This window comes from Sturnus vulgaris, unplaced genomic scaffold (assembly GCF_052056855.1).
Source record: "Sturnus vulgaris isolate bStuVul1 unplaced genomic scaffold, bStuVul1.hap1 Scaffold_198, whole genome shotgun sequence".
NCBI lineage: Eukaryota > Metazoa > Chordata > Aves > Passeriformes > Sturnidae > Sturnus > Sturnus vulgaris.
The window spans coordinates 4,303,511-4,316,316 of NW_028276185.1; the positions used below are offsets into that span (position 1 = coordinate 4,303,511).

The 12,806-nt window shown below is 50.0% G+C and overlaps 1 protein-coding gene across 1 annotated transcript in view; it reads left to right on the plus strand.

Annotated features, from left to right (window-relative positions):
* Positions 1-10,015: 10,015 nt before the first annotated feature.
* Positions 10,016-12,806, plus strand: part of LOC148217916 (uncharacterized) — a 40,090-nt gene continuing 37,299 nt past the window's right edge. Inside the window, exon 1 of the mRNA XM_088158357.1 lies at positions 10,016-11,472. Within this exon, the coding sequence (XP_088014483.1) occupies positions 10,473-11,472 (1,000 nt within the window). The 5' untranslated portion in view covers positions 10,016-10,472. The remainder of the gene's footprint in view (positions 11,473-12,806) is intronic.

The following is a 12,806-nucleotide window of genomic DNA, read 5'->3' on the forward strand; positions in this document are numbered from 1 at the left end:
TGTTTCAGCGATCCTCCAGGCACAGCAAAGCTGAGGGTTTGCTGGCTCTGAGAGGCCCCTCAGAGGGAGACTGCTGGTCACAGCCCACGGTGGCCCAGGAGAGCTCAAAGGTCTCCTTTTGGATTTCTGTTGAGAGGGTCACAAGAGAGTGGGCTCCAGTCATAACCATGTTTCATCCTGGCCTCAGTTTGGGTCAGCACTTTCTCTAGGAGTGGGGGAATGCTTCACCACACTGGGATCTCAGGGGTGCCCATGGCCTGAGTGATGCTGGCCCGATGCCAGGCACCCACCAAAGCCACTCTGATCCTGCCTCTCCAGCTGCAACAGTGGGGAGAAAGTTTAACCCAGAGTTCCTGGGATGGTGTAAAAAGGGGAAGCATCCCATACCAAACAGCAAAATGTGCATCACAGACCCTGCCTGGGCACAGAGAGGAAATTTATTACCAACCAAATCACGGCAGGACAAGAAGAAGGGAAAGAAATCTCTCAAACCCCTTCACCCTCACCAAATGGGGGTCACTGGGAATCATCCAACACAAATCCTCCCATGGAGAATGGAGCTGGAGCAGAGCACGAAGCTCTTCCCACACTCAGAGCACTCACAGGGATTCCCTTAGTGGTGACTCCGTTGGTGTCGGGTCAAGTGAGAGCTCTGTGAGAAGCTCTTCCCACACTCAGGACACTCGTAGGGCCTCTCCCCAGTGTGGATGTGCCGGTGCCTGATGAGGGTGGAGTTGTGCTTGAATCCCTTCCCGCAGTCAGGGCAGCGGAAGGGCCTCTCCTCTGTGTGAATCCGCTCGTGTAGGAGGAGATTGGAGCTGGTCTGAAACCTCTTCCCACACTTGGGACACTCGTAGGGCCTCTCCCCAGTGTGGATGCGCTGGTGTTTTCTCAGGTTGCAGCTCCATCCAAAGCTCTTCCCACATTCCGAGCAGGTGTAGGGCCGTTCCCCTGTGTGGATCACCTGGTGCTTCGTCAGATCAGAAATAGTGCTGAAATTTTTCCTGCATTTTCCACACTCATAGGGCTTCTCCCCAGTATGGACCCTCTGGTGTAGGATCAGTTTGGACCTGTAGTTGAAACTCTTCCCACATTCCAAGCACTTGTGGGGCTTCTCCCCTCCAGGAGGCTTCTCCACCAGCTCTGAGCTCTGCCTGGATCTCCGTCCGCCTTCCCGGCTCAGGGAGGGTCTTTCCTCCTCGCAGCTCCCTGGGCTGGGTTTGCAGCCCCTCCTCGTCCTGAGAGATCTCTGGGGCTTTTCTGCCTCCTCCATCCCTGCACACCTGAGGAATGAAAATTCCTGGTTTAGGGGGAAATAACAAGAAGAGAGCTCCATAAACTGGGTGTTCCTCCTTGCCCAAGTTCATCTCTGGAAGTCATTGAGGATCTTATGTCTGTAATAACCTCCCAAACACCAAGATTCCCACCCAAAATCCTCCAGACTTTAAGACACGGATCAAAACCTCCCCAAATATCAAGATTCAGCCAAAATCCCCCCCAAAATTGTGCTGATTCGAAAGCAAAACCAGTGAAAGACTCCAAATCAGAAATACAATTTTATAGGAAAAGAGATAAATTCATGCAATAGTACAAAAGGAAACAACTGACAGAATCAGAATACAACCTTACACCCCGCTAGTTAGGGTGGTGGTAGCAGTCCAGATGAAGTGGTTTTGTTGTAGCAGTGATGCTGTAGAAAGGTCTGGTAGCTCTTGTCCTCTGGAAACCAGTGGGTAAGGGCTGCCTTGGTGTTCCAAATCTCAGATTTTATCTAGGTAGGAAAGGCTTGGCTCCTCCCCCTGGCTGGAGCATCTCCCAATGGGATGATGGAATTTTATCAGTCATGCAGTGGCACTCAATGGCCCATTAACAGAAGATATCTTCCTGCAGGAAGGATGGGTTGTGGAAAAGATAAAGAACACTGCCCCACCTGGTTTTAACAGATGGCCCATTAGCAGAGGATATCTCCCACAGAGATAAGGATCACTGTTCCACCTGTTTTTTTCCACCACTCTTTGTTCTTTTGTTTCTTCCCGGGATCTCTGACCAGTTACTTAATGTTTGCTGCTGATTTCTTCTCCCTTTTGAAGATGAAAATGGTAAAAGTGTCTTTGACCTGCCTTGCTGGATATTGTGAAGAGGAACAGTCATCTACTGCATGTGGAAGTGTCACAGGTGGAGCGGAGTTCTGTGAGTGCTGTATCAAACCAGACCTCGTCAGACCTGCCAGAACAACTGGTCCATGCTGCCCTTCACTGCTCTGCCTGTTCCCCACTGTTTCATGCCAGAGTAATTTAACTGCTGTTAATTGGGTGTGTGTTTCACTCGAGCCAGTCCAGCAGAACCAGCAGAAAGCAGCCTCAGAATGAATGGGGCTCTGCAGAGGAGCCCCAGACTATTCATCAGCCTGCCCGCAGAACTGGCTCCAACTCTGAACCCTTGTGACCACACTCTGAAGAAGACACACTTCTGATATTTCTGAGGCACTTATGACTGAGGCACTGCACGTGCTTGTGCAGGTAAGAATCCCAAAGTTCTTTCTGTCAGGAAAATTAATCCTCAAACACCAGAGGTTTATGTCCAAAAAGGAGACTTTATTGGAATAAAGGGAGAGGCCATGGGACATTTCCCTGGGATCTCTCCAATTTTTGGAGGACGCAGCCTCCTTTTTATCCTATTTTCCTGGCCTCATTTCCCTCTCTCTTTCCCCATTGGCTGAGGTACTTGAGAGGCACAGACTTCCCAGAACGCCTGATACCTGAAATTCCCCTCTAATGTATAACCCTCCCTTTTAATTTTTAATTCTTACAGAACTCATAGTTTTCTCCCCCGTTACTTCTTTCATCTTTCAATATCTAATTTCATTTATCAGCAGCCCTACAGTTTGTTTGTAAAGGCAAATATCTTTTTCCATTCATCAATCAGTGGAATCCATCCCATTGTTTCTTTTATCTCTCAGTGCTAGCCTTATCTACAGGCAGATCCACAGCTCATTTGTAAAGAAAAAATTCAACATTCCTCTCAATGTGGTTCTCTAAGAAGGCCATAACTAAATGCTTGCATGGGGGTTTTGGCTTCTGGAGCAGTGGGGTAGGGCTGTTGTTGGTTCCTACCCCTCCATCCCATGATGATGTAAGGGGTGAGGGATGCCATGTGTGCTGTGCACTGGCAGTGATCCTCAAGAAATCCTATGAATCCTCTCCTTCGAGCTAGTCAAGCTCCTGGAAATGACAGGACAGAAAAAAATTTTACAAGTGCTCAGTTTTGTGCCCTCCTGCCCTTGTGGGGTGAGGGACAGGAGGCAGAGGTCCAGCTTGGTCTCTCTCTGACCTTTCCTTTGAGACAACACTGTCTGCTCCCACCACAAAGGCACAGAGGGTGCTCTTTGCCCCCACCAGTGGGAAGTGGCTCTGCCGACCCCACTAAGAGTGCTGGAAGATGAGTCCGTGAACTAAACAGTTGAATATTGCCTAGAGGGGGGTAGCAGGCAGTAGATTTTGCCACCATTCTCTTTCCAGGACCCCACTGGGAGTACTTGAACTATCGACGATGAGAGAGCGAGACGGGGACACTGAATGGTGATCAAAATCCAATTTTTACTGAGCACTACATGTGCTTATATACCATTTACAGGAAGGCTGGCAATATTTTACTGCAATCACATAGACAAACCTTACATAGACAAACTCTCACATAGACAAACTTTACATTTGGACTTAGTAAAACCTTATTTCCCATAACCCAGACGTGATCCAGTCCTCTTGCAGTCAGGTCTCTGTTTGCTCTTGCCAGGCTTCCTCGTTGTCAGGCTGCATTTGCTGATTAAATCTGCAGTACTATCAGTCTCATTTGCATTACCCATATCCACACCTCCCCCGTTTCTTTTAACTAAAAATACACTCTTAAGCGATTTGTCGATTAAATTCTTAACACATTGTAAAGTACAAGGAATAACTACTACAATGCATAATATGATGCCTAATACATACAAACCTATTTGAACTAAATTCCTAACCCAGCCAGTGAGTCCCCAGTGCCCTAAGAGCCAGTTCAGCCAGTCGTACCCATTATCTACCCGAAGTTTATTCACACCTTCTTTCAGGGCTTGAATGCTGGCATAGATGGGCTGGGAGTGGTCAGAAAGGTTAAGGCAACACATCCCATCGAATTCCTCAGCCACAGGCGGCGGCGGAGCTCGGAGGCGGCCCCAGCGCAGGTGGGAGCCGCGCTCGGTTGTGCGGGGGCTCGGGGCTCGCTGCGGGCCGAGGGGGCGGCAGGGGGCTCTGGCGGGTTGGTTGTGCCGGTGCCGGCCCGTGTTGGCGCTGGGCTGAGGGCGCTGCGGGAGCGGCTGCCCGCGGTCTCCTTCCCGCTGGGGCCTCGGCAGGAGCCGGTGCCGGAGCAGCGCTGGCTCGTCCCGGTTGCTGTGGGTGGCACAGAGGTGTCTGCCCTGTGCCCGGGGCTGTGCGGGAAAATTCCCGTGGCCAGAGGTTTGTGTGCCCGAAGGAGACAGAGGAGTCCTGTAAAAGTGACTTCGTTCATGAACAAAGGGAGACGCCATGCGGCATTTGCCATGCGGTCTCTCCAGTTGTTGTAGTACGCAGTCTCCTCTTTATTCTCATTTTCCCGGCTGCTTTCCGCCTCTCCCTTTCGCCACCGACTGAGGTACTTTGAAGGCTCAGACTTCCCGATCCGACTACTGCATGTCCTCGTTAATATGTACCTCTCCTTTTGTATAACATCCGATATTCATGGCTCTGTTAAGTGTTTCTCCTTCTCGAAGGTCAGGCACTGAGCAGGATCTTGGCTGAGCAGCTGTCTCTGGAAATTAGTAACAGTTTCTGAAAACGATGGTTTCTCCCATTACTTCCTTTTATACAAATCCCTGGCCCTATCTCCAGGCATATTCATCTTACTCTACTCAAATCCTCTTCTTATTTTCTCAGTAATTATCTTTACTAACTTTAATGTCCATTGGCTTAGTCTCTTTTCCTGGATCCTCTTTGGTTTGGGATTATTCTCAGTGTCCTCATTCCCTGTCCTTTTATAGACATTTGTGGATCAGGAGGCCTGGCTGCCACCTGCATCCCCTTGCTCACCTGCTGAATGAGCTGCACTCAGCGAGGTGTCGTGCATGGTAAAAAGATGAGAGTTGCTGCAGCACATCAGAGGAGGAACAGCATTCGTTTAACCCATGGAGCCCCAAAAACTTGTCTAATTCTCATCCTTTCTACACTTCTACCAGAATATGAGCTACTTTCTACTTTCCTTTGTTATCTGTTTCACCACTTTTTGGTTTTTATCTGTTTGCAAATAGCAGTTTGAATAATCTAATTTTCCACAAATGTCGCCTTCATCTTTGGCGTGGTTTGGTTGTCATGAAGGTCAGGAGCTGGGTCTGCCTGCTTCATTATTATTTCGAGGACATCTTGTAATCTAGTCCTGTAGTTCGAATGATAAATGGGTATTTTCCCCAGCAGTATTAATCTGCATTTCTAAAGCTCTTCTGACTGCCTGGTACCAAAGGTTCTCTTCCAGAGGAGGAGTTGCATGACTCACATGTGGCCCCCCACAATCTGCTTTTTACTTGATATCTTTAGAGAGTCAAGGCATTATTTGATTCTGGGCAGGATGTGCAACAGAAATCATTTCATCCACACATAATTGTCTGAGTGTGCAGAGAAAATCATTCCATGACACGTGAGTTTTACTAGATTTTTCCTGAACTTTATACAGTCTTAAACCCTTTGGAATCCGTTGGTTTAGTGTTCATTACTTCTAAGTTGGATAGTTCTTAATATTTGGTGTCCTATTGGCCCCGTATTACTTTTCCTCTGATGTTAATTAGGTCCACATTCCTGGATTTCCTTCTCAGCCTTTTCCAGACCAGGTGCCTCCGTGTATGCCGGGGGCAGTGTCTGGAGTGGGTGTTCCTTGATGTTTGCTGATGTTTCGCTGTTGTTTGTTAGCTTTGTGGGAATCTTTTGGGCTATTCCCAGTCTCTTGGGATGATAAACTCATGTTCATTGAGTGTAACATCCCTTTAAAAACACACTCAATAATTCCTTTCTCCAAGACAAATGCAAATCAGACCTGCCTAGAGAAATAATTTTGAAAACATTTTTCAACTTGGTATATTTTCCGGCCATGGAATCCCTGGCAGCCCAGTGTGTGAGTGTAACTGAGGGGCAGAGTGGAATTGTGCCGTTGTCTTCCCCAGCAGCTGTGGCAGTGCAGGCACAGAAAGCAGCGAAGCTCCAGCAGTGGCAGCAAGGATTGGCCCCAGTGTGTGGAGATGCCAAAGGAGGGTGCCCAGGCAGAGGATTTCAGCAGAGGATCTGTGGGCAGGCCCAGGGGCTTGGCCCGATGTGGAGCCCTGGCTGCTGCTGCGTTGCCTTCAGTGCAGGGTCAGTGGTGCCCTCCCATGCTGCTCCTGCAGCCAGGAATTCCAAATCTCCGGGGCTTGAGAGCCCCTGAGCCCAGGGTGAGGGGTCCCCCCGTGTTGAGCTGTGCTGGCGGCTGTTTCTGTGCTCAGGGACTCTTGGAATGGGCCACGGCACTTGGCCACCAGTGGTGCTTCTTTGCACTCCTTAGGCAGGACCCGATGTCCTGGGTGGATGTTGTGAAACAGCAAAGTGCCAAGGCAGGCTCTGTGCCAGCCCAGCTTCCTGTGGCAGAGATTTCACATGAGACAGGATTCTGGCCACAGACTGCTTGAAATATACATCCCTTATCTCCACCCTGCACTAGGTGGAGAATTACCAGGGCAATGAATTCCAAAGATCAATTCCAAGGGAGAGAATTGAATATCTGCCCTGGGTCTGGCTCTTATTCTTGCCGTAGCCATTGCATCTTGGTTTCTATCACCAGCCTCCAAAGGAGTTTCTTTATTTCCCCGTTTGTTCTTTCTACCTGCCCTGAGCTCTGGGGGTTCCAGGGCTTGTGGACGTCCGATTGTATTCCTAAAGCAGCCATAACCCCCTGAAGGATCTTTGCTGTAAAATGAGTTCCCCATCTGAGAGTCTGTTGTTTCCACAATCCTTTATCTTGGAGTTGTTTTAGAAATACCTTAATAAACGATCCAGTGGTTGCTGAAGAGTGTCACAGTGTTAGCTGGTTTACACTGGGCAGTGAATTTGGCCACTGATAAGAGAAGTGGCCTGGCATAATAGACAGGCCTCCAGAGAGCAGAGATAGGCTGGAACTCATTGGGTTACATCCTTGTCTGTCTTCAATTCTGTCCTAAGCTGCAGGGGCTATTGGTCAGAGGGCTGAGCAGCCTAAACTCGGAACCAATCACAGGCGCTTACCTGGGAACATTAAGAAAGGTGTTTAAGAAGAAGTCAGAAAAATAAAGAGGACTTTTTCATAAGGATCAGAGAGTGCTGTGTTTTCTCTCTCAAGTACAGCAGCAGTCGACTCAACAGAAGAAGTCAGAATAGCTTTTTTCACCCTGTTAGCTGCCATGCTGTCACCAGAAGATATTTGAGCCTTCCTGCTCAGGGCATTTCAGTGCCAGGCTCTTCCAAGCACACCCAGCTCTGCCGGTTGAGCTGACCACGCAGGTGGAAAACTTAGCTTGGTTTAATTCCCTTTCCTTCATCAGAGCGTGTCTTGGGGCTCTTTTCCCTTCTCCTGCCCTTGCAGACCCATCCATAAACACATTTTGTCCCTCAGGCCGGGGAATTTCTCCTAAATCCCTCCCAGCCTGACTCTGGAGCTCTGTCACTTGAATGCAGTCATGGGTTTGTTCCCAGCCCCCTGTGCATGCTGTTCAAACAGGAGCCTGGGTTAAACCCTTCCCCTGTCCTCAATTCTAAATCCTCCTGTGCCACTGAACAAGTTTCATTCTGTAATCACCGAGCACTGCTCATCCATGTAGAGGCTCCTTTGGTTATCAGAGCTTTCACTTGGTGCCAGACTTGAACAACAGGAGATCTCCTGCCATCAGTTTTTGGGCCTCAGGTCCCATTAAAGCTGTGGCTGCACAATTCTGCAGACAATGAGGCCACTCTGGCCACTGAGCTAAACATTTTAGCACAAGAATTCCTTTGGCATGGCCCTGTTTAACATCCATATACAATTCAAATTTTTTTTTCTGAGTCTGATAGAGCCATGGCTGCAGCATCAATCATTTGTTTATTTCGTTTTCTTAAGTTTTGTTCCATTTCTTGTATCCATACCACAGCATTGAGGCTATCTGGTGTTAAAAAGTCACAAAGAGTTCTGGCTAGAACAGAGAATCCTCAATCCAGACCCTGCAATTTCCGATTAATCGTCATACTTCTTGCAACTCCTTTTTAATCCTGGGTTATTTCTGAGCTTCCCTGGTCTCTCTCTGAGTCAATACACCAGAAACCTGCAGTCAAAATATGTCCCAAATATTTAACCTTTTTTTCCACCATTTGCGCTTTTTTTTTTTTTTTCAAATACTCAAAGATGCTGTTTAGCCTGAACATTCAGCCATTTCCCAGAGGCTTCTTCTACCACTCCTTGTCCTCCTGATTCGATCAAGTCATCCACATCCTGCATTAACCAAATCCCTGGGGGTGGGGTAAATTCTTGTGATATTTTCTGCAAGTCTTTCCTGAATAAGGCCGGTGCTTCCGTGCATCCCTGCAGAAGGACCGTCCATGTCTTTTCCATTTTCCCTTCTACCTCTTGTTCCCACCCAAAAGGAAAATACAGTTTACCATCCTGTGTAAGTGGGCATCCCCAGAAAGCATCTTTGCCATCAAATACTGAATGATGGCGATGTGAGGAGGGCACCTGGTTGAAGATGGTTTAAGGATCTGAGAGCCCCTGGGTGCTTGGGCCTTAATATGCACTCCACTTTTGTATAGCTAGTGATATTCATGGCTCTGTTAAGTGTTTGTTCTTCTTCTGGGAGTTCCTGAATTGAGCAGGAGCTTGGCTGAGCAGCAGTCTGTGTGGTCAATTAATAACATTTTCTGACCCTGATGGCTTCTGCTGTCACTTCCTTATGTCCCCGTCCCCGGCCCTGTGTCCAAGCGGATTCGCAGCATGTGTTTGTAGAGACCCTTTGCTGTTGTTCCTTGCATGGGGGTCCCCCGTTTTGGGGCCATCCCCCCTGGAGCAGGGTGTCCCGGCTTGGTGCAGCCCCGCCCCTCGGGCAGCGCTGAGCCAATGAGAGCGCGCGGCGGTGATGACGCAGCAGTGTCCAGGCAGAGCCGCAGCTCCCAGCGTTGCCCACCTGGAGCCACCTGCGCCCGGCCCGGGCCCCAGCGCCCCCCGGCAGGGGAATTTGGGGAGGTGGGAGGGGGGGAGCGCCAAGGCCGGGCCCCCCCGCGCTGTGGTGGCGGCAGCGGCTGCAGTGGGGAGCGAGTGCGGGCGGGAGCGGCCGAGAGCCCAGCGCTGCCCCAGCCCGAGCTGCCCCAGCTCCATCGCTGCCCCTGCGCTGGGATGCTGTGGGTTTGGGGGGAAGAGGGAGCCGGCAGTGGGTGCTGGGCCTGGGGGAAGCAGGAGAAGGGAAGGAGACGCAGGGTTGAAGAACAACATGATCAAATGATGCATGTGGGAGGAGCAGGTGGGATTGTGGAGGAGAAGGAGGAATAGTAGGAGGAAGAGGAGTGTGAGGGGCAGTAGGGACACAGGATGAGGACGAGGAGTAGCAGAAACAGGAAACATCACAAGGTTCCACCCCTCCCTGTATCTGCAGGCCCTCCCAGCCCCAGGAGTGTTGCACCTCCTGATGTGCCACAGGTGATGAGGGAGAAGGATCCATGATTTGCACAGGGGTAAATCTTGGTGTTTCTGAGCTTTATTGGGTTAAATGTTGGGGCTGAAGTTTTTCTGTGGGTGCTGAATCTTCATATTTTTTTCCTCGATTACAATGTAAAATGTGCCCAAAAGTATGTATTCTGTCACCATCTGTTGAAGCCAGCTGGGGTAGGGATCCTTATCTCCGAGGGAGATATCCTCTGTCAAAGGGCCATATGCTAGAAAACAGGTTGGGGAGTGTTCTTTATCTTTCCTTCCATCCATCCTTCCTGCAGGAAGATATCAGATATCTTCTGTTAATGGGCCATTGAGTTCAATACATAACTGATAAAATTACATCATCCCATTTTGAGATTGTGCACACAGGGGGAGTAGCCAAACATTTTGTACCTAGATTCAAACTGAGATTTGGAACACCAACGCAGCCCTTACCCACTGGTTTCCAGAGGACAAGAGCTACCAGACCTTTCTACAGCATCACTACTACAACAAGACCACGTCATCTGGACTGCTACCACCACCTTAACTAGAGGGGCATAAGGTTGTATTCTGACTCTGTCAGTTGTTTTCTTTTGTATTGCATGTATTATATTTTTTTCTCTTGTTTTTTTCTATAAAATTCTATTTCTGACTTGGAGTCTCTCACAGGTTTTGCTTTCAAACCAGCCCAATTTTCGAGGGGATTTTGGCTGAATCTTGGTGTTTGGGAGGTTATTACAGACACAAGATGCTCAATGACTTCCACAGATGAACTTGGGCAAGGAGGAACTCTCAGTTTATGGAGCTCTCTTGTTTTTTCCCCAAACCAGGACTTTTCATTCCCACGGCGTGAGGAGATGGAGGAGGCAGAAAAGCCCCGGAGATCCCATAGGAGGAGGGGCTGCAAACCCATCCCAGAGAGCTGCGAGGAGGAAAGACCCTCCCTGAGCCGGGAAGGCGGCCGGAGATCCAGGCAGAGCTCAGAGCTGGTGGAGAAGCCTCCTGGAGGGGAGAAGCCCCACAAGTGCTTGGAATGTGGGAAGGGTTTCAGCTACCGCTCCAGCATGATCCGGCACCAGCAGATCCACACTGGAGAGAAGCCCTATGAGTGTAGGGAATGTGGTAAGGGATTCAGAGTCAGCTTCCATCCCATCCGGCACCAGCTGATCCACACTGGGGAAAAGCCCTATGAGTGCGGAGAATGTGGGAAGAGCTTCAGCAACAGCTCCAACCTGATCCGGCACAAGATGATCCATACTGGGAAAAAGCCCTACGAGTGTGGGGAATGTGGGAAGAGCTTCAGCTACAGCTCCAATCTGATCCGGCACCAGGTGATCCACACTGGACAAAAGCCCTACGAGTGTGGGAAATGTGGTAAGGGTTTCAGCAACAGTTCCTACCTGTTGCAGCATCAGTTGAGCCATACAGGGGACAGGCCCTACACATGCTTGGAATGTAGAAAGAGCTTTGCGTGGATGTCCAGCTTAAAAAAACACGAGCACATCCACACCGGGGAGAGGTCCTACGAGTGTCCCAAGTGTGGGAAGAGGTTTCAGACCAGCTCCAATCTCCTCGTCCGTGAGCGGATTCACACAGAGGAGAGGCCCTTCCGCTGCCCCGACTGCGGGAAGGGATTCAACCGCAACTCCACCCTCATCAGGCACCGGCGCATCCACACTGGGGAGAGGCCCTACGAGTGTCCTGAGTGTGGGAAGAGCTTCTCAAAGAGCTCAACCTTGACCCGACACCAACGGAGGCACCACTAAGGGAAGCCCTGTGAGTGTCCCGAGTGTGGGAAGAGCTTCGTGCTCTGCTCCAGCTCCATCCCCCATGGGAGGATGGGTGTTGGATGATCCCCAGTGACCCCCGTTGGGCAGAGCCCTGGTGATCCGTGGTCCTGGTTATCCTCGTTGGGTGGGGGGAAGGGGTTGGAGAGATTTCTTTCCCTTCTTATTCTCCTGTGATTTGGTTGGTAATAAATTCCCTCGCTGTGCCCAGGCTCAGTCTGTTGTTCCCCTTCAGGTGCTCAGGGTGGGATCTCTCCTGTTCATTCTCTCAACTCCTGGGCCTTTCCTCAGCCAATCAAATAATGTAATTTAGATTCAGCCAATCAGAGAGAGCAGCTCTGTTGACACAGCAGTGTCCAGGCAGATCCACAGCACCCAGTGTTCCCCACCTGGACCCCACCCAGTCACTAACCCCCTGTGGCACTTACACAGGTCCTTCCCCAGTCCCTCCACACAATAAACGTGACTGGGTCGAACTGGTAAGCTTTATTGGGAACACTGGGACCAGCTGGGGAGGGGCAGAGTGGCAGCAGGGCTGGGGGTAACACATGATCCCCCTAAAATTAGTGTGGGGACAAAGCAGGGGTCCTGCCCAAGCCTGATACCATGGGGCAGGGCTGCAGCTGCTGCCAGCTCAGCAGCTCTGTGGGAACAGAAAAGGAGGTGACACCCGAGTGGGGGCCCCACGGGGAGCACACACACTCCAGGAGAGGTGGCACATGACCCCCCAGGACCCCTGGTCTTAGGCTGCAATACAGGATGGGACAAAAAGTATGTATTCTATCACCATCTGTTGAAATCAGCTGGGGCAGTGATCCTTATCTCTGTGGGAGATATCCTCTGCTAATGGGCCATCTGTTAAAATCAGGTGGAGCAGTGTTCTTTATCTTTTCCACAGCCCATCCTGCCTCCAGGAAGATATTTTCTGTTAATGGGCTATTGAGTTATACTGTATGACTGATAAAATTACATCATCCCTTCCGTTCCCAATGAATGAATGATAAAATTCCATCATCGCATTGGGAGATGCTCCAGCCAGGGGGAGGAGCCAAGCCTTTCCTAGCTAGACAAAAACTGAGATTTGAAACACCAAGGCAGTCTTTCTCCACTGGATTGCAGTGGAAAATTGGATCTTTCAACATCAATACTGGACCTTCAGAGGAGAACTGCACGTTTCTACAGGAGCACTGCTTCAACTGAACCATATCTGTCATCCAGGAGGACTGCAGCCACCATTCAATCAGACTGCTACCAGCACCCTGACTGACACGGTGTCAGGTGTATTCTGACTGTCAGTGGGTT